The sequence below is a fragment of the Odocoileus virginianus genome, unplaced genomic scaffold, assembly GCF_023699985.2.
Source record: "Odocoileus virginianus isolate 20LAN1187 ecotype Illinois unplaced genomic scaffold, Ovbor_1.2 Unplaced_Scaffold_1, whole genome shotgun sequence".
Taxonomy (NCBI): Eukaryota; Metazoa; Chordata; class Mammalia; order Artiodactyla; family Cervidae; genus Odocoileus; species Odocoileus virginianus.
The window spans coordinates 2199000-2225557 of record NW_027224263.1 but is presented as its reverse complement, the minus strand read 5'-3'; the positions used below and the strand labels follow the sequence as shown (position 1 = coordinate 2225557).

The 26558-nt window shown below is 42.1% G+C and overlaps 4 protein-coding genes across 4 annotated transcripts; 3 read left to right on the top strand and 1 right to left on the bottom strand.

Moving 5' to 3' along the window:
- The first annotated feature begins 2001 nt into the window (after window positions 1–2001).
- On the top strand, window positions 2002–2451 carry LOC139033276 (uncharacterized). The gene has a single exon (XM_070462180.1). It carries the CDS (start codon window positions 2002–2004, stop codon window positions 2449–2451), a length of 450 nt encoding a protein of 149 aa, XP_070318281.1.
- Window positions 2452–2616: 165 nt separating this feature from the next.
- Window positions 2617–18800, top strand: IRS4 (insulin receptor substrate 4). Its single transcript, XM_020898369.2, has 2 exons — window positions 2617–6391; window positions 16347–18800. Exons 1-2 carry the CDS (start codon window positions 2638–2640, stop codon window positions 16349–16351), a joined length of 3759 nt encoding a protein of 1252 aa, XP_020754028.2. The 5' UTR covers window positions 2617–2637; the 3' UTR covers window positions 16352–18800.
- A 3756-nt stretch (window positions 18801–22556) lies between these two features.
- On the bottom strand, window positions 22557–22868 carry LOC110140102 (small ribosomal subunit protein eS27-like). Its single transcript, XM_020898367.2, has one exon. The coding sequence runs from the start codon at window positions 22851–22853 to the stop codon at window positions 22602–22604; it is 252 nt and encodes an 83-aa protein (XP_020754026.2). The 5' UTR covers window positions 22854–22868; the 3' UTR covers window positions 22557–22601.
- Window positions 22869–24979: 2111 nt separating this feature from the next.
- Window positions 24980–25838, top strand: LOC110140101 (translationally-controlled tumor protein). The gene has a single exon (XM_070462229.1). It carries the CDS (start codon window positions 25093–25095, stop codon window positions 25609–25611), a length of 519 nt encoding a protein of 172 aa, XP_070318330.1. The 5' UTR covers window positions 24980–25092; the 3' UTR covers window positions 25612–25838.
- Window positions 25839–26558: the final 720 nt, after the last annotated feature.

Below are 26558 nucleotides of genomic sequence, written 5' to 3'. Positions count from 1 at the left end.
CTAATATTGGAAAAAATGAAAACAATCTAAATACCTCAAACAGACGGATGATTAAGTACATTAACTGCCTAGAATATTTTACTGCATTTTAAATGATGTTTAGGCTAATCTATAATCATACGGGCAAATGTTATCATGTAATGTTAAGTGAAAAAAAGATAAAATATTATCTACATTGTAAGCATACCACTCTATGATAAAATTTTATAAAGACATGAGGATTTTTAAATCTACTATTCTCAGTATTTCCCAAATATTCAACATGCAGTTTAATGTTTTTCAATACATTTTAAAATGTCAATTTTTTTTTTTACTCAAAGCACTTTCAAATGCACTGCTTTGTTTTCAAAACACATCTATCTAAAGCAAAACCCGGTGCTTGGAAAGGCTTATGAAATATTATAACACCTATCATAAAAATCTCAAATGATTTTATTAATGATCATTTTGGTTATAAGAGTAGGGAATCTTCTACTAATGTGACCAAGCAGCGGAAACGTGGGTAGCAGCTCCAGTCAGAGTTCTGTCAGCCTCCACTCTCCTTCTACCTCCAGCCCTTTTCAGAAATCACGGCTGCTCCTAGCACCTGTGAATATACTGTTTATAAACCGGTGGCAGCGGAGGGAATGATAATGGTTGTTGGTTTTTTTTTTTTTTTTGGAGATAGTCAAAAGCAAATCTTTTTTTCTCAAAATGGGAGCATCAAAAAGGAGCCATTCATCCAAATGTGTTTATTCTGTTTCTAACAGAAAAAATTCTTAAGAGGGCAAGGTTGGGGGTTGTTTTTATGATGTATACCTTGCCTGGTTTACTGTTAGATTTTATAAATAATACGCTTTGCAGCATCTACCCAGGGGCAAAGGTGAATTGACATTCCATTCTTTTAGAAATACCACATCCCACCCTCCCTCTCCAAAATCCCTCTTTGCAACTGTGGTCACTTCTTTGACATTTTAATGTAACATCAACCCATCGCCACCCTTAGGAAGCCGAAATCCTAGTAAAAGAGAGAGCGGGATAGAGAGAAACAGAAACACTTGAGAAGTTGCACTTACACTCCACACTCCAGCAGTTTGTCCAGAGACAGAGGAGGCAGTAGTTCTTATTTTTGCGGTACCAAGCTGTACACTGAGATTCAGCAAAAAGTTGCCTTTCTTGACGCGAGGAATGTGAAATATATGCTAGGATATGTGTTAAGTATGGTCCTTTGTTCTAGGTATGAGCTTTTCTTTTTCTAAAGTTTTTCGGTCTCGATCAAGCAAAGGGAAACATTATTTTGAAATTCTCTTAAAGGAGCCTTTCAAAGCCTCTCCCACGGGAAAAGATCACCGCAGCTCAACACTGCTGTATTTGAGTAAGAACCGAGTCCGTTTTTTTTTTTTTTTTCAACATGGCTGTATACTTTGCAGGGCCCCAAATTTGTGCTTTCATAGTCAGCATTAATCAAACAGCCGGAACCACCCTCTTTATCCAACCTACGCTTCATGGACTAAAAACACACCCTAATAAAAGAGGAGGCTCGTTTTGAAAACCTCGCGGGTATTTGTGTGCCCCAGACTCGCGGGCTTTTATCAGGGCTGGAGCAAGCTCGCGAGTGCCTGCAGCGCGGTGGGCGGCAGGTCTGAGAGCCCTGGTCGTTAACACGTTTCCAGGGGTTGCCCACACGTTCTCCCGAGACTCACGGCTCGCCGGGCGCGGTGGGAACTAGTGGACCAGACTGTGAGAGAAAGAGAATTTATGTGAGGGACGGGAAGAAGACAGGGCGCCCGACAGGGTCCCGGGGTCACCGTGGCTCGGGGATTTGCACGAATTTATCACTACTATTAACAGCTATTTGCGCAGAGGGTTGTTTACCGCCAAACGCGCGACAACGAGACAGCGGAGCCCACTTCGCGCCCCAAGCCACGCCTCCTTGCCCCTCAGCACCCCTCATGCCCCCCAAACTAATTAATTCGAGGCGGTCTGCCTGCCAGACCCTCCCATTGGCTCCCATCCCATCCAATGAGAATCTGGCAACAGTTTCACCTGGCTTCTGCTTCCCAAATAAACAAACAAGCAGTCCCGGGACCCTGCAAGCTCTCCTCCCCGGCGCCGCCTGAGACCGTTGCGCTCCGCCCCCTCTCGCCCCCTCCAGCCAATCGAGCCCGGCCGTGGTGCCCCCGCCCGGCCGCCCTCTCCTCCGCCCCTCTCGAACTTCTCCCGATACTCCCCCCACCCCCAGTCCGTGCCTCCTTGGAGTCCCCGTTAGGACCAGCGTGGCCAGGGGCCCCGCCTCCTCCCGTGGGTCCTCCCGAGACCCACAGGCCGGGAGATTCTCCCAGAGGGTCTAGGAGGGATTGGAGGCGGCTCCACCTCTCGGGCCGGCCGCCCCCTCCCTCGCACACCTCTGCGGGCGGCGGCTCGCGCCCCTCGGCTGCGCTTGTGGCAGGAGCTGCGGCGGCAGCCGCGTGAGGCAGCGGTCACGTGTTGTTTTGCCCGCCGCCGCGCGCATGGAGTGGAGTGGGCGGGGGCGCGGGCCTAGGCGGAGGGGGGGGGGCTGGGGCGGGCGGAGGGGGTAGACGGCCTCTTCCCCCATCCCTCCCCTCCCCGAGCCCCCCCCCCTCCCTTTCGCTCACCTTAAAACCCTCGTGCATCACCATGGCTAGTTGCTCCTTCGCTCGCGACCAAGCGACAAGGAGACTGCGAGCTGCAGCAGCGGCAACGGCGGCGGCTCTAGCTGCGGCGGCGACCACCCCGTTTCTTTCCTCGAGAACCCCCACCGCACTCATTGGGACCGGGTCGTCTTGTCCGGGAGCCATGTGGCTCTCCACGGCCACTGGCTCCCGGTCAGATTCGGAGTCCGACGAGGAGGACCTCCCCGTCGGGGACGAAGTCTGCAAACGCGGCTACCTGCGGAAGCAGAAGCATGGGCACTGGCGCTACTTCGTGCTCAAACTCGAGACCGCCGACGCCCCAGCTCGGCTGGAATACTACGAAAATGCCAGGAAGTTCCGGCACAGTGTCCGGGCCGCGGCGGCTGCAGCGGCGGCGGCCGCCTCCGGAGCCACGGTCCCCACGCTCATTGCACCGCGGCGCGTGATCACCCTGTACCAGTGCTTCTCGGTGAGCCAGCGAGCCGACGCAAGGTACCCACACCTCATCGCTCTTTTCACCCAAGACGAGTATTTCGCGATGGTGGCCAAGAATGAGTCGGAGCAAGAAAGCTGGTACTTGCTGCTCAGCCGCCTCATCCTCGAGAGTAAGCGCCGCCGCTGCGGCAAGCTCGGCGCGCAGCCGGAGGGAGAGCCGGCCGCGCTAGCGGCTGCAGCGGCGGCGGAGCCACCCTTCTACAAAGATGTGTGGCAGGTAATAGTCAAACCCAGGGGGCTGGGGCACCGAAAAGAGCTGAGCGGCGTGTTCCGGCTCTGTCTTACCGACGAGGAGGTTCTGTTCGTGAGGTTAAATACCGAAGTGGCCAGCGTGGTCGTCCAGCTCCTGAGCATCCGTCGCTGTGGGCACTCGGAGCAGTATTTCTTCTTGGAAGTCGGCAGGTCCACCGTCATCGGTCCGGGGGAGCTCTGGATGCAAGTGGATGACTGTGTGGTGGCCCAAAACATGCACGAGCTGTTTTTGGAGAAGATGAGAGCCTTGTGTGCAGACGAGTACAGAGCCCGCTGCCGCAGCTACAGCATCAGCATCGGCGGCCACCTGTTAACCCTGCTGTCCACTAGGAGGCACCTGGACATGCTGCCGCTCGAGCCCGGTGGCTGGCTCCGAAGGTCCCGCTTTGAGCAGTTTTGCCACCTTCGGGCCATCGGTGACGACGGGGAAGACGAGATGCTCCTCTCCAGGCGCTACATAACACCCAGTGAGCCTGTGCCCCCCTCCAGACGAGGAAGACTACACCTGCCCAGAGGGCGCAGATCCAGGAGAGCGACTTCAGTGCCAGCCAGCTTTTTCCGCCGCGCCGCACCCAGCCCTGTGCGCATCCAGTGCCCTACAGAAGCCCTCCACGACCGAGATCCCGTGTCTTCTGAAGCCTCTGGTTCTGGCTCTGGCAACTCGGGAGAAGAAGGCGGTCCTCAGGGCAAAGAGGATCAGGAAGAAAACGAAGGTGACTATATGCCCATGAACAACTGGGGCTCGGGAAATGGCCGGGGCTCAGGAAGTGGACAGGGTTCAAGTGGGCAAGGCTCCAGTAGCCAAAGCTCCGGGGGAAGTCAGTGCTCAGGCAGGGGGCATGGCTCCGGAGGTGGTCAGGGTTCAAGTGGCAACCATGGCTCAAGTGGCAGAGGCTCTGGAGACCAGAGTGCAGGAGGAAACCAGTGCTCGGGAGACGGCCAGGGCACCGCTGGGCATGGCTCAGGCAGTGGCCAGGGAGCTGGAGGTGGGCATGGCTCAGGCCGTGGCCAGGGACCCGGAGATGGCCATGGCTCAGGCGGTGGCAAGAACTCGGGAGGAGGCAAAGGCTCAGGGAGTGGGAAGGGCCCCGAAGGCAATGGTGATCGTGGGAAATCTCTGAAGAAAAGATCCTACTTTGGCAAATTAACTCAAAGCAAGCAACAGCAAATGCCGCCACCTCCGCCACCTCCACCCCCACCAGGTGCAGCAACTGGTGGCAAAGGGAAGTCTGGGGGAAGGTTCCGACTTTATTTTTGTGCAGACAGAGGGGCCACAAAAGAACGCAAAGAAGCCAAAGAAGTGAAAGACACGGAGCCCCCAGAAGGTGCAGCTCGGGGTCCCCACAGAGCCAGAGCTTTTGATGAAGACGAGGATGATCCGTATGTGCCAATGAGGCCAGGCGTGGCTGCTCCTCTCGCAAGCTCCAGTGACTACATGCCCATGGCTCCTCAAAATGTCTCTGTGTCCAAAAAGCGCCACTCTCGATCACCTTTCGAAGATTCGAGAGGGTACATGATGATGTTTCCCAGAGTGAGCCCACCACCTGTGCCAAGTCCTCCAAAAGCACCTGGTCCTGCTAAAGAGGATGACTCAAAGGACAATGACAGTGACAGTGACTACATGTTTATGGCTCCTGGAGCTGGTGCCATTCCCAAAAACCCCAGAAATCCTCAGGGAGGCTCTTCCTCCAAAAGTTGGAGCTCCTACTTCTCTCTGCCAAATCCTTTTCGGAGCTCCCCACTGGGACAGAGTGACCACAGTGAGTATGTACCGATGTTACCTGGAAAATTCCTAGGAAAGGGCCCAGAGAAGGAAGTCTCATCTAACAAAGATACAGCTTCAAAGCCTTCAGTTGAAGGGTCGTTCTCAAAGCCTAGAGATGGGGGATCACCTTCCAAGCGTTCAGGTGATGGGCCCCCCAAGAACAAGGCTAAGAGACCTAATCGACTTCCTTTTATGACAAAAGGAAACAAAGTCAAGCCCAAACCACAAAAGCCCACACCAGAGCAGAGAGAAGCCGACAGCCATGGGGGCTACATCAACATTGACTTCCCTAAGAGAGGTTATAATATGCCAGATCCATGTCTTCAAAGACTTCCAGGTGTGTGGGGCATAATTGCTGACCCCAGACAGTTTGCCTTTTCCAATTATGTGAATGTTGAGTTCGGAGTGCCATTTCCAAATCCAGCAGACAACCTCTCAGATCTCTTCAGAGCTATCCCAGGTGCCAATCCCTTCTTTCTGGACGGTGCTACAGGGAACAGTGCTAATAGGGAAGAAGGTGACTACATCGAAGTGATTTTCAACCCAGCGATGACACCAGCCGTGCCTTTTGCTGACAGTGCCATTCGCTACGATGCCGAAACTGGTCGCATCTACGTGGTCGACCCATTTTGTGAGTGCTGTATGAACATTTCTCTCTCCCCCAGCCGCTGCTGCGAACGACCACCTGTAGCGAGGCTGCTGCTGCGAGAAGGGCTCGAGCGAAGGCGCCCACAAAGCCGTTCGCAAAGTTTCTTTGCAGCCGCCAGAGCCGCCATCTCGGCTTTCCCGACCGACAGCCTCGAGAGAGACCTATCCGCCTCCTTCGCCGCGGCCGCGGCCGCCGTGCCAACCTTAGCCGTGGGCCGAGCTTTAGCCGCCGCCTCCGCTTTGGTCGCAGCTCCCGGCATCGGCGCAGCAGCCGCCGGCCTCGAAGCCGCCGCTGGATTTGACTCCGCCTCCGTCCGCTGGTTCCTACCTGTTGCCGATGCTGCTGGTGCCGCGGTCAGGGGGGCCCAAGACGTTGCGGGTGGCTCGAACCCCAGAGCCCCAAACCCATCAGCAGACCTGGCTGGAGGTGAGAACCGAGCCGCTGGGGCTGCCGCTGCAGCCGCCGCTCCGCCTCCATCACCTGGCCGCGGCCGGGTGCCCAGACCCCCAGAACGAGAAGATTCTGACGACGACGACACGTACGTGAGAATGGACTTTGCAAGACGTGACAACGGGAAGTTCGACTCTCCCCAAAGAGGTTGGTGATTTTTTAATTCATTTCCCTGAAGTTAGTGGCGATTCCTTAATAAATCGATGCACTACCCCTGTTTACAGTTTTAGGAATATGTTTCATTCACTGGTGCTTATTTAGAATGGAAAGTAGAATTCTGTTTTAATCATTCATTCATGTGAATCATTATTATATTAAAACTGAAGTTTTAATATAGTAAGTTTCTTACCTGGAAAGCACTGATTATCGATTAAACATTGGTTCTACTTTTTAGAAGCAGTTCAAACTTAAGAATGTGTAACATGATGCTTTCAGATAGACTTTCTTAACGCTTATGATTTATGCAAACAGGATGTCGTCGTCCGTGGAATCCCATTAACTCATTTTCAAATCAATATGTAAAAGTTGCTTTTCTGCAAATGACCACATTTAATTGCAGGACATTTAATAAGAGCACTGGATATTAAGCAGTAATAATCAACTGTTAACCTTTGCGGGTTGATGACCTTCTCCTCTGAAAATTACTTTTTAAAGAAGCAGTCATGGTTACGTTGGTTTGCTGAGATTTACCAAGAAGGTTGAATCTCAATTGTTAGTGTGAATGTCTGGAGGGAACCAAAGGTAAATAATACAGAACAACAGGTGATTGAAAGAAGACGGTGTTTGACTCTGGAATGTGTTTTGGTGTTGATTTGTTTTGTTTTTACACAGGATAAATTGCTGGAAATCTTGAGAGTTCCTTTTCTATGTCACTAATAGTGACAGGCAAGTCATCTGCTGTGCCACATTTTCTTCATGTAATTCCCCCACCCCACCCCGCCCCCGCCAAAGAGGGTATGGTGACAACATGATAATGGGTATGACTATTTGTTTGAAAGGTTTAAAAACCATTTAAAACATCTAATTGGTTCATCTTCTGGGCAATTCAGTAAAGCAGGATAGTAAGCCTGGGGTCAGACCTGACCCCAGGGGCAGCTTACCCTTGGAAGAGTGAAGGTTTTTTTTTAAAGGGTTACTTTTCCAAAGGAAGAAACAAGAAAGAATAGGATCTGTCAGGCTTGGAAATAAGACTTCAAGTAAATCTGTTGTATACATCGTGCAGTGTTGTTATCAGTGTCCCTGGAGACATTCTTGAGAAACAATTTTGGGAAATGATGTCTGCATAGTCTCTACTGCCTCCCCTCTTTACTGATAAGTGCTTCTTTTCCAGGGAAGAGAAGGGATGGACCCCAGCAGTTTTCATTCCAATAGTCAGTTTAGTGAAGATTCTTGCTTTGCTTGCTTTGTGGAATGCTTTTGTGATTGGATCTCTGCCCACTGTGCTTGATCAGGCAGAACAAGTCGGGAACTGATCACAACAGTCACCTAACAAGCTCCCTATTTAGTGCAGGTGTAGCCCTCCTCCCCTTTCCCCCCCTGCTTTAGAAAACTTGCCTTACAAAAACTCATGTTTGTAGCATGGACACATTAAGGAGTGACCATTAAAATGACAAAAGGATGCTTTGGCATGCCAAAGGATTCAATTCAGTTCTCCTTTAAATTGTGAGGGCCCCCCCACACACACACACATGTGGTCACTCATACACAATCATCAGCACTAACAGAGCCATGCATTTGAAATATACAATACTGTTTCCAAGCATTTAATCCATACCAAGCTTTTCAAGAACACATCTATTTTATTCTGTAAAGTACACCTGGAAACTGGTCTTAAGCCATTGTTTGAGCCTAACTGATACTGATGTGGGTGTTCCATAGCAATCTATGTCCCTGTGGTGTTTTGTAAAGGACAAGTTTTCGTAGGGGTTTGCCTATATTTTCCACTACTCTTTGTTTCAGCAAAGATGAAAGTTAGTGAAAATTTCTTGTTCCTTAAATAAACCCTGTCTTCCCAAATATTATCTAGATCATGAAATAATTAGCATAGGTTACTGATTTATGAATAACTTCAGATAACTTTGTAGCCATTCTGGAGGCTAATGTTCTGTAAATGTGTTGTTCCTTGAGGAAATTCCTAACTTTATCGAGCAAGGAGGCTGTATCCCACAGGGAGGTAAGTGCTTAGGTTAAAACAAGAGAGCGAATGTGAAAGGACTTTGGGTCTTTAAAGCACTTTGCAAATATAAGATAGTTTAATTTTGTCATTGGATTAACAAACATTGACATTTCAACAATTTCAACAGGTGATTTAGTTTCTTGCAAAAATGATTGGTCCTGAGACTGATTAAGGCACATTATTTACTGAGATATACAAAAGGAAGGATATATAGAAAGAAACTGAAGGAAATTACTTTTGCTACCACCTTAATGCAAATTGATATGGTGGAATGTTGTCTGTGAAGGGTTAAGAGCAAGCTGGCTGATTCTAATCATTTTGTGACTATAAAGCTGTAGAATAGTTTTCACCCATTTCTGATCTTGCTTTCACCTTCCTAACATTAAAAAAAAGATCACTTTAGAAAATAACAAATATGCTTTGACAAAGGAACAAAAGCACAGTTTTCATTAGGAGTTATGTATCTCTCAGGGTAATTTTAATTTTTGCAAATGCTTAGAACAGTGCTTGATACATAGTGTTACACATGAATTATTATGCAACTACTGTCATTGTTGTTACTGTTGTTATTATTATTACATTTAGAAAAAACACAAAGCTAAAGTTTTGTGTCCTGAAATCCCACTTTTTAGTTAGTCATATTTTCACTTAAAATGTTTTACATACTTCTTCAGAATTGGCATCTTTACAGTTGGGATCTGTTTGTAACTTAAGTGAAATGAAGGGAGCCCATAAGGCAGTGAGACAGCTTTGTTCATATAACACAAAATTAATATGTAATCTCATTTACCCACAATTCATACTGCATATGAGTAAGTACTTCAAAGCCATTTGTTTAAGACAGTTGGAACCACCCATAAATATAAACTGGACTTGACTTTTTAATAAATGAAATAATTTAAGAAGTGTGAAGTCCTCAGATTTTAAACACATGGGTTATAAGTATTAGCATTTATAAGGAGAATGCAGTTTTTTTATATAGTTATTCTGGCTCTTGATTTATGAATACATTTTTACTTCTTTTACTGTTGTATCTGATGTAGAATTCATAGTTTCAAGTTAGTTAAGGTTAAAAAAAATTCACTGATTTTCCATTCCAGAGATGAGAAGGTAAAAGCAGCTCTCAGAGGGGTGAGAGAATTGGCCAAATTAGTAATGTTATAATAGCACTTAGTATTAAAAAGCAAAAAAAAAAAAAAGCTGTATTAATTACCTTTTGAAATTTTAGTCCCTGTTATTAACACGAAGGAGGTATAAGCTCCTTTTCAGTGTACTACCGCCAAATCCTCTTGCTATAAATTATAGGTGCTGAGAGCAAATCTTTTGTTTATTGGACTTATTTATTATGCATTACTAGAGTTAAATCTCCGCATAGCAGAGATTTCTCAGTCACCATTGTTGGGTCACTTATTTTAGACAATATTCATCCCCACCAAAAAAAAAAAAGGACGGTTATTTGGAGTAGAGGTATTTGATCTATAACAATTAAAGAGGATTTCATTCTATTAAAGTTATTGGCAATCATTATTTATGTGGATTCATTCTATTTTTGAGTAATCCATCCCAGGTGATTTTGGAATTTTGGCTACTCACTAGCAAAGTATCCTCTTTAAACAAGGACTAGGACTTGAATATCACACATGCATCAATACTCAAACAAGATCTCTTGCTTTCTTTTCCTTCCCCTAATTAACAAACGTGAACTAAAAGGCTTCAGAGTCATTGACAGAAAACTATTTGGGGAACAAACTCTTCGAGTGACCCCCAAGTTTTCATGTTGAAATAGGTGAGGATAACCAGTGTAGAGAGAAATCAGGCATCTTGTGTGTGATTTAAAAGGGATCATTGTTAAATTGTCAACTTGTTGATGGAGGAAATGCTTTACAGTTGCCTACTGTGTTATAATTTGCAAAGCATGTTTACATTCATTATTTTACTGGGGGATAGTAGGTACTGGAACTGAAGTCGGTGTTAAGAACTTTCCCATGGTCAAAGAGGTAAGTGGCAGAGCAGAAAATCAAATCCATACATATGATTTCAAGTCCAGTGCTCCACCCAGCATACCACACTGCCCTTTCATCAGATGTTCAATCTGCTATTTTCCTATTGATGAAGATTATGATATAGGCAAGGTTGGGGAAATTTCCAAGTCTTCTTGAATTTGATAGTATACAATTTGCTTGTAAGTAATTCATTCAGAGTGTTATAATTTTGAGCCATCCACCAGTGATTGGGTCATTTTCATTACATTGAACTATTTATAGCTTTGGAATAAAAGAATATAACTTGTACTGGAATTGAAGGGTTTAAATCTGGTTGCAGGAGGAATTTGCTCATCTTTACCTCCCAAACACAAATACTCTATTTGGATTTCACAGAAACACTGAAAGGAATGAAAGGGGTGTATTCAATAAACTTCTGTTAATGATCCTTTCCTTAAGTAAAGTCACCTGTGTGTGGTTTTTCCAAATACTCCGTTGACATTTACCAGTTATTACCAAAAGTCTTTCAACCCCTTTTTGTATATATGTATAAAATCTGATATTCTAGTCGGCACCATCATGGTGCAAACAAAAAACAGAATAAGATGAGACAGGTGGGGAAAAAAGCATTGTAGTAAGAGATGCTCTTCATTTGTTTAAAACGCAGATTTGCCCTTGGCAGTCAGGGAAGAACATTTTAGAAACCTCGAAAATCAAATCCTTTCCTAGGGACATAAAAATCTTTGTTTAAAAATAAATTCATTTTGCTTAGCACCGTTTTTAAAAATGTTTTATGACTATGTAAAAATAGCTCAGACATTTTATTGGCAGTATTGGAAAATAACTTTTGTAAAATGCTTAATTAAAGCCTGCAGTATGTTTTGTCTAAGAGGTGCTGCCAGGCTTGAAGATGGTGAAGATCATTTACTGGAAAACACTGCATGGTTCTGAGTGAGAAATGAGAGATGAAAAAGGCTACATTTTATAATAATGAAATGAATACAGCATACTCAGTTTTTACCACAACTATCAGATTGCTAATTTTAAGGCTACTGATAAAACTGCCAAGACAATAGGTTCACCATATGACAGCAAATGCATTCTCTAGCAATTCTGTATTGGTTATTGGTTGTTCAGCAACAGGTCTTAGATTTTCATCTTCTTTTTCAGATGTTAGGCTGCACACTTGAGAAATATGGGTTTTTAAAGATTTTTCTTTTTAATGTAGACCTATATCCTAGTTCAGACTTGCATTCTTTTAGAGGGTACCTTACTATTTCTGACTAATTTCTTTTAGAATTAATGAAAATATGTACTGAAATATTTAGTGAAATGAGAAAGTTGTTGCACTTTTCCCCTAACTTCTTGACACCCCCTTTCTTATGGGTTGTTTTCTGTGAGTCCTACCCTCCCTAATTTCAGGAAAACATGCCTTTCCTGGCCTCTCTCTGGCAGCAAAGGTGAGCCCACTCTGGGAGTTCCACGAGGGAAGGGAGGCCCTCAGAGGGAAGACTTCTTTCCTCTCAGTTGCTGCTCCTAGTTCACAGCCTGCCTGTGCTCAGCTCACAGGAAGAGCATTGCTTGCCTGTCCTGGTCTCACTTGTTGGCACAGAGGCAGCTGGGCTGGTGTTTAAAGCAGTTTTCATGGTTGGATTGACCACACTATGTTTGATGCTAGCCAGGTCTTCTGGATTTATTGAATATCCAATTCCCCATAAACTGTAGTCACTTTAGCTAGTTTTCACAATTTATATCGTTTGCCTCTCTATAATTACTAATTTGCTCCATGTAGACATGAAACTTAGAGAATATCAATGAAGACTGACTCTAAATTCACCTCGAAAATGATTCACACCTGCACCCATGGTGCCCTTGAAAGTTTGACCAATATATATGGTTTTAAACTCCTGCTGCTGCTTTTTACTTTTTCTTTTTTGGCCATACCATGTGGCTTGTGGGATCTTAATTCCCTGACCAGCGATCAAACTCGTGCCCACGGCAATGAAAGCATGAAATGTTAACTACTGAGCCACCAGGGAATTCCCACTCCTGCTTTTTTGTAAGTTATGCCTCTGTCCTCACCCTCAGACCTCCCCAACCCCACCCCCTCACTACTGCCACCCTGGCCCTGTTATTACAGCTGCTTGAATTTAGGGGACCCTATTCTTATTGCTATGGCTTGAAGAGATCTTTTCCTGGAGTCTCATATTAAAACTTTGAACATGTCTCCTCACAGAAATGATGTTATACATGACCGTCGGGTGCAGTCAAAATCGTTCCCCTCTCAGTTCAGGATCTGCTTGTGTGGATGAACCTATGAACCTGTCCACCATTTATTTATAATATTATTTTCATAGGATAATTTATTTTGAGTTTCAGCTAAACAATGAGCCCTGGAATATGTCTCTTGTAAATCAGAGACTGCCTATATTAGAATTCTAGTAACTTGCATTCCTTAAGTCTTCAGTAACTAGGCAGCAGCGTGAAGTGGCCTGAGTGTGTGCTGGGAGGTAGTGGAGAAGCTGACCTGTGGTGAAAATCCTGTAGCTGATCCCCAAATAGTTTGTATCCAGATAATCAAGACCTGAATGAACATGCATAAGTGGTCCAGGGCTTGCTTTCAAACGGCAGGTGTGAAACAATTGAACTGACCTTTGAGGAGATGGAGGTTTACAAGCATCATTCATTTTCCTTAACAGATTCTTTTGTTTTTCCATCACAAAACCATTGCCAGTATAGGGAGAAGCATATTTGAGCTTCTAATCAATGAAGGAGACAATAGTCTGTTATGATGGTGTTGTAAAGACTAGTGGCAGTTATTGCTAGTTTTCACCCTTGAGGGATAGCACTTCAATTAAGCTCTTTAGAGTCATCTTCCTATGTATTTACAGGGCATAGAAAGATGTGATGATCTGTTTCTTACTGGTGGAAAAAAATCTACATATAAGCCAGAGGCAATGCTAAACTATGTAATGTAATGTAATATAATGTATGTAATGTATGTAATGTAACACTCATCTTTGGGTTAAATGCTTCCATTTCCTCCTCATTTAGTTTGTTCTGTCTTCAGTGCTTCACTTGTTGCCCCCGCTTGTTGGTGATCACCAGTTGACCATGGGCATGGATAGCATGTTGTCTAATAAAATTTTCAAAAGAACTTGAATTGTTTCTTTAGTTCTAGGAAGATTGGAGGTAAGATAACAGGCTATGGGATTGGGGAGAGTGGAAAAAGAATGAGAGACTAACTGGATATATATTTGGGAAGGGGAACCACTGCTCTGTTGGACTTTAGGCAGTAATAGAGGCATGTTTGAGAGTCACATGAAGAGACCTGGAATGCCCTGGAGGAACCGCCTACTTTGCTCACCCTATACATTTGCAGGAGTATTGATGTCATGTGTGTTTTATCAGTATATTAAAGATTAATGGTCAGGTTTATATAATTATAAAAACTGAGATAGAAACATTTGCTGCATTTGTTTTTGAGAAGAAAATGATATCTATCAGATTTGGGGGGCCACAAGTAGGAAAATATATTGACCCATCAGAGTCCATTGAGGTGTTCTCCCTTCTGGAGAAGGGGTGGAATTAACTTGTCATTAAAAAGACCTTTGCTTAATCAGAAAGTTAGAATACATGATACAGTAATTATTTATAACCCATCAGTCTCAAGTGGAAGTAATACATCAAAATCATATCACATTATTAAAAGCATCACCATTTACCTTCCTGGTGGTGAAATGATATCAAAATGAACAGGAAATAGAACTCAGATATGACTGTCAGCCCTTTGATTCATTTTCCAGACTCTTTCTGATGGAGTGTTAATCCCAAATTGCTTTCCTTTGCCAGCCATCAAGCTTCTGGGTTATTTCTTATGGTGTTCTTTGAAATGTTCTTAGGGAATGTAAACTCATTTTAATATTGGCCTAAGTAAAACAGGATTATACAGGTAAATCTGTGGCTCAAGTTCCCATAATGCATTTCAAAAGCAAATTATTTTTGGATTATCTTGTTTTCGATAGCATTATTTCTTTCTACTGGCATGGCTAATCAAGAGTTGACGAATACATTTTGTAAAGTAAACTTGAAATCATACCATTATTTGCTAGGTTTTAGTGTGTTATCAAGCATTCACTCAATGCTGGTGTGTAGGTGTCATAGGAAAACAATTGAAATACGAATCAAATTTTTATTAGAACCCCTGTCACGTTTAAAAAAGTAAGGGAAGAAAGCTCTAATAGGAACAAATGCCCCTAATTTCAGGCTTAGTGTAATGTTGTTGGGGTAGTCAGATGGAGCTTAATTTGTATGTTTCTAGGAAAACACTTGTGAAATACAGGGAGTAGTAAGAAATCTGCTTTAAGGCATATTCAGTATACCATGTAAGAATGTTTTTATATTAAAGCAAACCAAATTAGGCGCAGTACCTTTCTAACCTTAAACTTCTGTTAAAAACCTCTGGCTGACAGTAGCTTCAAAATTCTGTAATGCTAGTACAGTCTAATTTTGCAGCAGATAACTGAGCATGGACCATCATGGTAAACCTCTACTGATCACACCTTTCATCCTATGTAAACTTGATAAATACATAGAGTCTAAAATTTCCTAAGCCCACTGTTGACAGGAAAACAATATCTTTCCTAATCTATGGTGTTAATTTAAAATGTATTTCATGTGGAGGAACAGCCCTATAGAGTAAATCATGACTAATTGCCATAAGTAGGTAGGAGGGGAGTGGAGAGCTTTGATGCTTCATGGAGATACAAGTGGTTACATTTTGAAAACCTCTGATGAGTGAATAGTTAACATGTATCAGTTCAGTTCAGTTGCTCAGTCAGGTCAGGCTCTTTGTGACCCCTGTTTTAATACAAGATCTTGTACTTGCAGCCTACTTTGGGGAATGCTTTCCATGGATTCTTTTAGGTCAGCTATAATGAAATGGAGTATTTGGTTCTTCGATGTGACCTGGTCTTAACACACATCCCATAATCAATTTGCTGACCATTTATCCCCATCCCTTCTGCAATCCAGCACCTTCTTCAGTATACCAGACACCCTTCCTCTGCCCCACTCCCAATTAATGTACCCTCTTAATAAGCAAAAGGACAAGAGAGTAATACCAGAACTTTTTTTTTTAAAGACAGATGGAGATTTCATTCAAATCTCCTTTGCAGGTATGACCTTACTCTTTTAGATGAAATCCTCGTGGCTCAGACAGTAAAAAATCTTCTTGCAGTGCAGGAGACCTGGGTTCGATCCCTGGGTCAGGAAGAACCCCTGGAGAAGGGAATGGCAACCCTCTCCAGTGTTCTTGCCTGGAGAATTCCATGGACAGGAGAGCCTGGTGGCTATAGTCTACAGGGTCACAGAGTCAGACACGACTGAGTGACTAACACCTTAGTGATTGAATCTGGAGACTAGCACCAAGGCTGTGCTTGAATCGTTTGACTCATGCCACATAATTTGGTGAAGGCATAATCAAGCATGTGAGAGAAGAAAAAGCTGCTCTTTGTCCACCCAATGCCAGGCTGACTTGCTGGCCTCACTGGGAGAAAGTAGAGCAGTGCATGCACATTGACAAAGCTGCCATCCACTGGAAGATTCAGAGTGGAGCCTGGGGGCAAAAGGAGCAACTGCCCTTAGGTCTCTGTGGGGCTTGTGCTGGTGTTTGTCATAGGCATCCAGCCTAGCATGTATGTCCTCGCCAAGGAAGTGTCCTCAATATGGTTCTCAAAACTATTAGTTCAATTTTGTTTTAGAACAGGGTGGGGGTAAAAACGCTTCACAGTTAAATCCTGAAAGTAAGATTTATTCTGTCATCTTTTATTTTGTTTTCAAAACTACTAGTTCAGTTTTGTTTTAGAACAGGGTGGGGGTAAAAACGCTTCACAGTTTAATCCTGAAAGTAACATTTATTCTGTCATCTTTTATTTTTTCCTAGAGTGATTACATTGCCACAAAAAATTTAGAAGAAACGTGATGCTTATGGAATTTCATCTTTGTCTACTCCAGATCTGCCTAAATGAGAATTCACAGGCTTCTGAATAGAAAGCAACCTGAATTTCTAAAAGCCTACAAGTGGATGCTGGCAGTTGAATAATCTTAACACAGATCATTGTTAGTGCTGCCTTATAGATCCCGTGGTTTTGAATTAAGAAATTCACTCTACTTTGTTCTTATTTTCTGATTTCCCTCCTCAATCTGTCATTTTGAAAGGAAACAAATGTATAAAAGTGAACATCTCACAACTTGCTCCTTCTTAAGAACGTTACTGACCTATGTATAAATGTGGCCAATATCAATTTTACTAATGTATAAAACTTAGATTTAGTTTTGAAGTTGAAAACCCTTGAAATAAGAGGAGATAAAGAAGGTTATGTTCCTGAGAAGGTAGGTATGATCTGGAATCTTTCTGAGTAGTATATATACAAAACTTTTCTTGATCAAAGACTTAAACCTCAACTGGACTGATATCTGGATGGGACATTTCTAATATTTTAAATGCAGGACCAAAGGGCAGATTATCTCAGTTTTGTTCATGAACAGAACTGCAACTTTCTGTCCACATTCACTGTTAACTGATATCTTGACTGAACTTTGCCAATGTTATAAAGACAGAACTGGAGAACAGAGGATCTGTTTCTTCATATACAATACTGTGATGTTCTGCTTGCAAATCAATTGAACATTTCCAAAACCATTAATTTTTTTTTTAAATTTTAAAACCTACATTTTCCCCCTAAATGAAGCAAAGTTCTTCAGAAAGTCTCTTCACAAAGACCCTCTCTGCCACTCTGGGCCTCCCCCTTTCACCCTTCGGACACACTTTCCCTCCTATGCCCAGGGCTCCTATAAAGAGATCAGTTTCCCATATTCAAGGAATTAGTGTGTACAAATCAATCAGTATTCTGACCGAAACTTAAGCCAAAAGGAACCTCTTATAAGGTTTTGTTTCCCTTTGGGCAACAAGACTATATAAGATGAACAGAATTAAAAAAATGAATCAGAGCAAGCTCCCCCTTCCTATTTTTGCTTGTCTCTGATGGAAACTGAGTTAAGATTTTAGGAACCTGGACCTTTGAGAACATGACACTAACAGGTGGTGATCACAGAGGAAAGGTACAAAGGTCTTGAAGCTTGCTTAGAGCTTTGTTACGTGGTGGCACACAAATCACAGCTTGTTGTACCATCACTGACAAACCTCATCACCGATGGGTGTGAGTGTCTGTATAACTGTGTGAGTGCTAACGTGTGTGCACACATTTGTGTACCTGTGTACATGTGATTGTAGATGTACCTGTTGTGTGTAACTCTTTTAAAAAAAAATTGCTTCGCATTTGATGTGCAACTTTGAAGTAGTGTAACATTTACCTGAAGTTTTCTGCCGCTCGGTTCTGATGTCTTTGAACGTGTACTTCTATCTTCAAGCAGGCTTCTAGTACATGTGTTGCTACACTAACTTTTCTAAAGAACCGAGTTGACTTCGATTATTTTTCCTTGCCTATCAACCAAGGGGATGGGGTGGGGGTTCTTTTATTGTTTGTTCCCTTGTGAATGGTGCTGAGGAGAGGATGTGGCTGCAGTACCAATCACTATTCCAGTTACTGGTCACTGCCAGGGCATCAGTCTCACCAGTTCCTTCAGACTCTTCGCTTTTTCCCAACCTAATCAAAGAAATGCGGTGTGGCTTTTGTTTATTATGGTAACAATGCAGTCTTTAGGCAGCCTTTCTCAAGCCTTCTCTCACCATTTTATTTTCAAGTTAAGTCATAATCGTTCAGAATTGTGGAAAGAAAAGATTATTTGGGGGGAAAATGCTCTCTTGCTTTATTTGCATGTTAGGTTCAGAGGCTGCCAACAGACAGGGTATAGCACAAATGTAACACTTGCTGAATAAATGAAGGGAAGCCCTCATACACAACAGTACACATAATAACAGGTACAAATAGTCACAGGTACAGCATAACAAATATGCAATCTTTTGACACAACTTCTTAGTTTACAGACACAACTAATTTATTCAGTATTGTGCTGGAAGAATCTTTTTAGAGTCAGTGTACCAACATATCACTTACTTTTCAGCTATGAGTTTATGCTGCTGTTAAGAAAAACCAATGATGGAACGATTTTTTGTGACCTCTCCACTTCATTTGGTATCAGACATAGTTAACTTAGTCAGTAAAAACTAAAATGTTCCAGTTCCAACAGTTCATTACATTTGCTCTTTCTGCTTTCACAGATCTGCTTTGAGTTGCTCTGGCTTTGTCTTCCTTTGTAAATACTCTTGTATTCTTTTTTTCTTTATAAACATCTCATTTGCAGTTTTGGGAGACAACCTTGCAACTCTGTATAGTGTTTATATATATATCTGACTTGCCTTTCCATAGAGCTACTCGCAATAAATGTGTTCATGAATGTTATTTGTGTGGAGATTCATTTTTTTAATGAATACTGTTATCTCTACTTGCTGTTTAGTTGCTCAGTTGTGTGCAACTCTTTTGTGACCCCATGGACTATAGCCTGCCAGGCTCCTCTCTCCATGGGATTTCCCAGGCAAGAATATGGAATGGGTTGCCATTTCCTTCTCCAGGGGATCTTCCTGACCCAGGGATTGAACCCTCATCTCCTGTGTCTCCTGCATTGCAGGTGGATTCTTTACCACTGCACCACCTGGGAAGCCCGTTGCTTCCACTACTTCATTTTAAATATATTTTTTCTGCCCCATTAAGAATTGACTGCATTTTTCAGAATAAAGCAGTTGGGATAAATAAGGGTTTGGGTTAAAGTTACTATGCCTCAAAACTGGAGGGTTTTTAATAGTTAATACCTCAAGTCTTCATTCTCCAAATGTGGAGGTAATGCCACATAGCACATGGGATCTTAGTTGCCTGACCAAAGATTGAACTTGTGCCTCCTGCAGTGGAAGCACAGACTGCCAGGGAAGCCCCCAGGGTAGAACTTGAGTTTTCATGTCAATTCTGGTAATATATGAATCCTAAGTAGAAGAGACAGGTCAATAAGGTTAAGGTAATCAGTTACAGGTTTTTTTCATCTTCTCTTGTTACTTACTCATGCCCTTTAAATGACTCCCTTTTCATTTACTTATTTGTAACCACTGGGAAGACGAATATGAATACATGGAAAATACACAAATGAACAGGCAGAAAACATTTCTGCATCGATGAATGAATTGAATGTCAAGAATATATTAGCACATTAACTGTCAGCCTAATCAGAAGCCAAAGGTTTAAAGGAACACTGGACAAATGATTACCTCCTTGATTCCTTTTACCAAATCACCCTTGCCACAGAGAAGGACACTGTAATAAGACCTTGGAACCCATGCTTGCTCAAGGATCAGTGCGGGAAAGGGGAGGGGGGGTTGGTGGAGTCAGATGGACTACAGGGTAGGAAGCAGTTCCCACATCATGTGCATAATCTACAAGCCACATGGGCTGTGTTTGTGGACAATCAAGTTCAATGTACAGCTTGACTTGATGTACCTAAGAAGTTGTGTGTAAAAGAATATCACTGTGGGAATGCGTAGTTAGACTGCCTTTATCATTGGAAACTGTCCACAACAGATTATCTTAAAAACATGTAATTAAAATGTGTATCTATGTATGCATGCATGCTAAGTCGCTTCAGTTGTGTCCAACTCTGTGCGACCCTATGGATTGTAGCCCACCAGGCTCCTCTGTCCACAGGATTCTCCAGGCAAGAACACTGGAGTGGGTTGTCATTTCCTTCTCCAGGGGATCTTCCCAACCCAGGGATCGAACCCATGTCTCTTAAGTCTCCTGCATTGGCAGGCAAGTTCTTTACCACTGGGAAGTTGTTTGTGGGTATGCATGCATGCTAAGTCACTTCAGTCATGTCTGACTCTTTGAGACCCTATGGACTGTAGCCTGCCAGGCTCCTCTGTCCATGGGATTCTCCAAGCAAGAATACTGGAGTGGGTTGCCATTTCCTACTCCAGGGGATCTTCCCGACCCAGGGATCAAACCTGTGTCTCTTACGTCTCCTGCATTGGCAGGCAGGTTCTTTACCACTAGTGCCACCTGGGAAGCCCGTATGTGTGTATGTGTATGTGTATATATACACATCTACATAGATATATATGAACTCTAATCCTCTCTTTAAGGGAGGCAATCTGTATTTACCATGGCATAGCCCAGAGATACATATTTTTTCATCCCAAACAGCCCCTCAGAAACGGGCACATCTGTGCTTTTTAGTCTATATAATTTGGCGATTCACATTTTAATGGAACTTGGATTCCTGGAACAGTAGGCATAGTCAGTGTGACTGCTTTGCCAATCAGCAGAACTTGACAGCTGGAAAGATTTACATTGAAGAGTATGTGAACAGAACTTCAGCGTCTCCACTCCCTTAATCACATACAGCAGCCACATGCTCACTATAGAATGTGAAGAGGCACTGTTTCTTTAAAGCATAAAACCTATTCAGAAGACTTGTCAGGTAAACCATGCCTAAGTACGTGCACTAGTTAAGCACCTCCAGCGACTGCTTAGAAAAAATATTACTAGGTGCTAATTGACCCCAAAGGGCATCTTGGAAATGCACCAAAATGCTTTTTTAGATATTTTGAACTCAAAGGCAGAACCTGGAAAATGTGAGTGTGGCTATATGGGTAAACCAAATCATGGCCCCTAATTTATAAAATATGCAAAAGAAATTATGCAGAATTAATGCACAGAATAAGGCTAAACTGTATTCTGTTTTAGAAAAACCAATACATTTTTCCTCTAAGACATGCATTTTAGTGGTTGCTAGTTTTCAGGCAGCTACCTTAAGTCCCAGTTTGCTGCTTAAGTGTACTTCAGAGGTAAGAAATGCAACTGAGCTGTACAAAATGAGACAAATTTCCCTCCTGTCTCTTGTGAATGATAAATGCCAAAGCAATTAGGAACCACTGTTGCATGCTACATTGAAATTTGTCAGTAACATCAGTGCTGTGCTATACAAATGGGGAAAACATTTAGAATAAAGTTTTGAGCATTTAGGAGGAGACAACTGATTTAACTTAATATTAAACATTGGGTCCATCTAACTGAAACAGAAACAACCCCCTCCTTGACATTTCTTGTTTTTTTTTTTCTTTCTTTCTTTTTCTTTTTTTAATAGAGGTGTAATTGACATATAACACCATGTTTCAGGTATACAGTGTAATTATTCAACATTGGCATACACTATTACCACAATAAGTATAGTTACCATCTGTTGCCATACAAAGTTACAAATGTTTTTCTTGCCATGAGAACTTTTATGGTTTATTCTCTTAGCAAGTTTCAAATCAGAACTACAGTACTGATTATAGTAATCTGTAATGCTGTATATTACATCCTCATGATTTATTTTATAACTGGAAACTTGTACCTATTGATCCCCTTCACTTATTTCACCCATCCTCCATTCCCTGTCCCCCAATAACCACCTTTTTGTTTTCTATATCTATGGATTTTGTTTTCTTTGTTCATTTGTTTTGCTTTTCAGATTCTACATATAAGTAAGACCACATGGCACTTTCTCTGTGACTTATTTCACTTGGCATAATACCCTCAAGATTCATCCATGTTGTTGTAAATGGCAAGATTTTATTCTCTTTGTGACTGAGTACTATTCCATTTTACATATATACCACAACTTCTTTATTCATCCATTGATGGATATTTAGATTGTTTTCACATCTTGACTATTTGGTAAATAATGTTGTAATGAACATAAGGGTGCATACATCTTTTCAAATTAGTATGAATTTATTGGGTAAATACTCAGAAGTGGAATTGTTGGATTTTATGGTAGTTTTATCTTTAAGTTTTCTGAGGAAATTCCATACATTTTTCCATAGTGGCTACACCAAATTATATTTCTACCAACAATGACCTAAGGTTCTCTTTTCTCCACACCCTCACCAGCACTTGTTATTTCTTGCCTTTCTGATGATAGTCATTTTGGCAAGTCTGAGGTAACATATCATTTTTTTTTTGGATCTGCATTGACCTGATGATTAGCAATGTTGAGCATCTTTTAATGTGCCCATTGACTGTTTGTCTTTTTTGGGGGGAAATGTCTATTCATATCCTCTGTGCATTTTTTATTTTTTTATTTTTTTTTTTTTATCCAAAACTTGTTTATTGGGATGGTCTCCCGTTCATCTTGATACAGGGTGCTTTTAGTGCTGCTTCCGTCTGAAGGAGCATCCTTCTGTAAGCCTTGCTTTTCCTCCTGTAGGCTGGCAGAGGACAGTAGAGCAGCCAACACACAAAACTACTGTTTGTGCATGGCTAAAGACGGTGGTGATTTTATAGCATCCTGGGCATTTTACATCCATGAAATAGGAATTGGGGCTCTGCACCAGGCGCTTCTTCTTGTGTTTCCTCTTCTCTTCTGGAGAGGGATGAAGAAGATCCTTTGTGAGAGGCATGTTCTCGTGAGGAGGTCGTCACCGCCGGAAAGGCTGTGCATTTTTTAAAATCAGATTGTTTTGGGTTGTTCTTTCTTTGGTTGGTTTTTGTTTTGTTTGCAATTGAGTTGTGCAGTTTTTTAATATTTTGGATATTAATCCTTTATTGAATATATGATTTTCAAATATATTCTTCCATTCAGTAGGTTGCCTTTTCATTTTGTTAATGATTTGAGTTTTTAATCTCAGAATATACATTATAAAGTGTTCTGTTTCACTGGCAGTTATCTGAAATATCATTTCAGTAACAAAATGAGCAAGAAAACATTGAAATGGAAAGTAAATTCTTAAGTTTGTACAGAAAAATGTGATGCCCACAGTTCATTCTATATTTCCATATTTGTAACTCCCAAGAAGTTTTTTTTTAACATTTTTGTGCTTTCTACAACATTTCAGGGAATTGAATGCATGTTTGCTATTTAAAATATATCTATGCTTAAACTTTTCTTATTGTTTTAACTTTCTCAGAAGCATTTTGGGAACTACCTTTCCAACCTTGCCTTTTTATTATGTTTTATTCCTCTTTATATGAAGATTATGCTCATTCTGGGATGACAGGAGGTATTGGTGATGGTGCTTAGTACTGAGAATTATAGCTAAATATCTCACATTACACAGTAGATATATTTCATATAAGATATGGAAACTGCAAAAACCTTTTTTTTTGCAAGACTACCATGTCTTTCGTGGAAGCACAACAACGATAATAGGTCAACTTTCTAGTTGTCAAGGGTTTCAGTTTAGTTACTTTACATCTTAGAAAACTATAGTTGGCTCTTGCTTTGTTTGTATAGAGTTGATATTCTGGAAATAGGTTTAGAACTACAGGAGATCTTAGACATGCCAGAGACCAGGCCCTACCACCTTTCCAAATAATTATCTTTTCATCCACTCTTTTCCCTTGGAGAAGTTATTTTAACTATCTTTCCTAGCTACTAAAGTCCTGATAAGAGGTCTAGTAGAATAGGATATAAGGATTGGGATTGGAAAGATTTCTTCTTAGTCTAGAGTTCTATGACACATGGTACATGAAAAAATTGACAGTTTGCTATGTAGGATTTGAAAGGAGGATTTTCACTTCTCCTTCCCTGTTTTCATACTCCTTACCCCCACTAAGAAATGTGTTCATTACACCAATGGTGCTTACAATATTTCACTTTGTGTAATCAGAGTCTAAAACCATTTTTGTCCTACTTTTCCCACTTATGATAAAGTAAAACTCTGTATTACTAGAGTTAATGAGAATAATATCTGAAACTCCAATTGTTAAGTCACAGCTGAGACAAAAGATTAGGCTATCCTAATACAAATATTCATAAGAGGTAACAGATGACCCTACATTTAAAGCCCTATGTGCCATATAGTAAACAAAATCCTCTACAAAGATTCAGGCCGGCTGTTGTAATGAATATTTACCCTGTGCTGGCACCAAGTAATTGTAAATAATAAGATATTAAGACTTCTACTTCTGGCCAAGGTGGACCTTATTTAATCTCCCACCTGAACAACTGAAGAAAGAACCTCAGAATATGAAACAAAGAGTTTCAAGACACTACATATCAAGTAATAAAGAACAGTGATCCCTAAGAGGGGAGAAACAAACTTGATAAGACCTACATCTGCCCTGTCTTATTGCCTTCAGGACAATTTCAGGCCATGGAGCTGGGTCATGGATAATCTAATCCAATTCCTTGAATTAAAGATATGGACCTCTAACTCCAAAGAGGCCAATGTGGCTATGATTCATGGGATAGACAAGAGAAAAGACAAAGAAGATCCAAATTATTAAAATCAGATATAAAGGGGAGGCATCACTACTAATGTTACAGAGGTAAAAATGACTATAAAAGAATGTGTGTTTTTCACTCAGTCATGTCTGACTCTTTGCAACCCCATGGATGATGGCCTGCCAGACTCCTCTGTCTATGGAATTTTCCAGGCAAGGATACTGGAATGGGTTGACATTTCCTTCTCCAGGGGATCTTCCCGACCCAGGGATCAAACCCACGTGTCTCCTGCATTGCAGGCAGATGTTTTACCATCTGAGCTACTAGGGAAGCCCATCTATAAAAGACTACTATGAGAGCTTTTCCGCCCGCTCCCCCCTCCCCCCGAGCGCCGCTCCGGCCGCACTGCGCTCGCTCTGAGCTCCGGGCTCCTGCTAAGCCAGCGCCGCTGTCGCCTCCCTCCAGTCGCCATCATGATCATCTACCGGGACCTCATTAGCCATGACGAGATGTTCTCCGACATCTACAAGATCCGGGAGGTCGCGGACGGGCTGTGTCTGGAGGTGGAGGGGAAGATGGTCAGTAGGACAGAGGGTAACATCGATGACTCGCTCATTGGTGGAAATGCCTCCGCTGAAGGCCCCGAGGGCGAAGGTACCGAAAGCACAGTAATCACTGGTGTCGATATTGTCATGAACCATCACTTGCAGGAAACCAGCTTCACAAAAGAAGCCTACAAGAAGTACATCAAAGATTACATGAAGTCAATCAAAGGGAAACTTGAAGAACAGAGACCAGAAAGAGTAAAACCTTTTATGACAGGGGCTGCAGAACAAATCAAGCACATCCTTGCTAATTTCAAAAACTATCAGTTCTTTATTGGTGAAAACATGAATCCAGATGGCATGGTTGCTCTGCTGGACTACCGTGAGGATGGTGTAACCCCATATATGATTTTCTTTAAGGATGGTTTAGAGATGGAAAAATGTTAACAAAGTTGGCAGTTACTTTGGATCAATCACCTGTCGTCATAACTGGCTGGCCACTGCTTTTCATCCACACAACACCAGGACTTAGACAGATGGGACTGATGTCATCTCGAGCTCTTCATTTGTTTTGAACGTTGATTTATTTGGAGCGGAGGCATTGTTTTTGAGAAAAACGTGTCATGTAGGTTGTCTAAAAATAAAACGCATTTAAACTCAAAAAAAAAAAAGAATACTATGAGCAATTGTATGTGAACAAATTAGATACATTAATTGGAACAAACATACTTCTGGAACACAAACCACCAAAACTGACAATAATGAAAAAACTGAATAGATAAAACAAGTAAAAAGATAGAACAATTAATTTAAAAACTTCCCACATATAAAACCCTAGAACAAGATAACTGGTGAATTCTACCAAATACATAAAGAAGAATTAATACCAAGCATTCACAAAATTTCCCCCCCAAAACTGAACAGGCAAAACTTTTCAACTCATTCCATGAGGCTAAAGCTTCATAGATACCAAAACAAGAGACATATGATGAAAAAACTACAGAGCAATATTATTTATGAATATAGACCCAAAAATCTCAAAAAAGGAACAATAAAAGCCACTATCAAATCCAGTTAAGCAACATATAAAAAGCACAGGACCAGATAGCTTCACTGGTGAAGTCTACTAAACTTTTAAGGAAGAATTAACAAAACCTTGGTCAAACCCCTCCAAAAAAATTGAAGAGGAAGGTACACTTCCTATATCATTCCATGAGGTCAGTAATATGCTGAGAAGGCATTGTAAGAAAACTACAGATTCACATTCTTATGAATATTGGTACAAAAATATCCTCAACAAAACACTAGCAAAACAAATTCAAAAGCACCTTAAAAGAATTATACACCATAATCAAGTGGGATTTCTACTGGAATGTAAAGTCAGTTTGACATAT

Coding starts and splice junctions, on each gene's coding strand:
- LOC110140101 (XM_070462229.1), top strand. CDS start 25,093: ATGATCATCTACCGGGACCTCATTAGCCATGACGAGATGTTCTCCGAC.
- LOC110140102 (XM_020898367.2), bottom strand. CDS start 22,853: ATGCCTCTCACAAAGGATCTTCTTCATCCCTCTCCAGAAGAGAAGAGG.
- LOC139033276 (XM_070462180.1), top strand. CDS start 2,002: ATGAGAATCTGGCAACAGTTTCACCTGGCTTCTGCTTCCCAAATAAAC.
- IRS4 (XM_020898369.2), top strand. CDS start 2,638: ATGGCTAGTTGCTCCTTCGCTCGCGACCAAGCGACAAGGAGACTGCGA.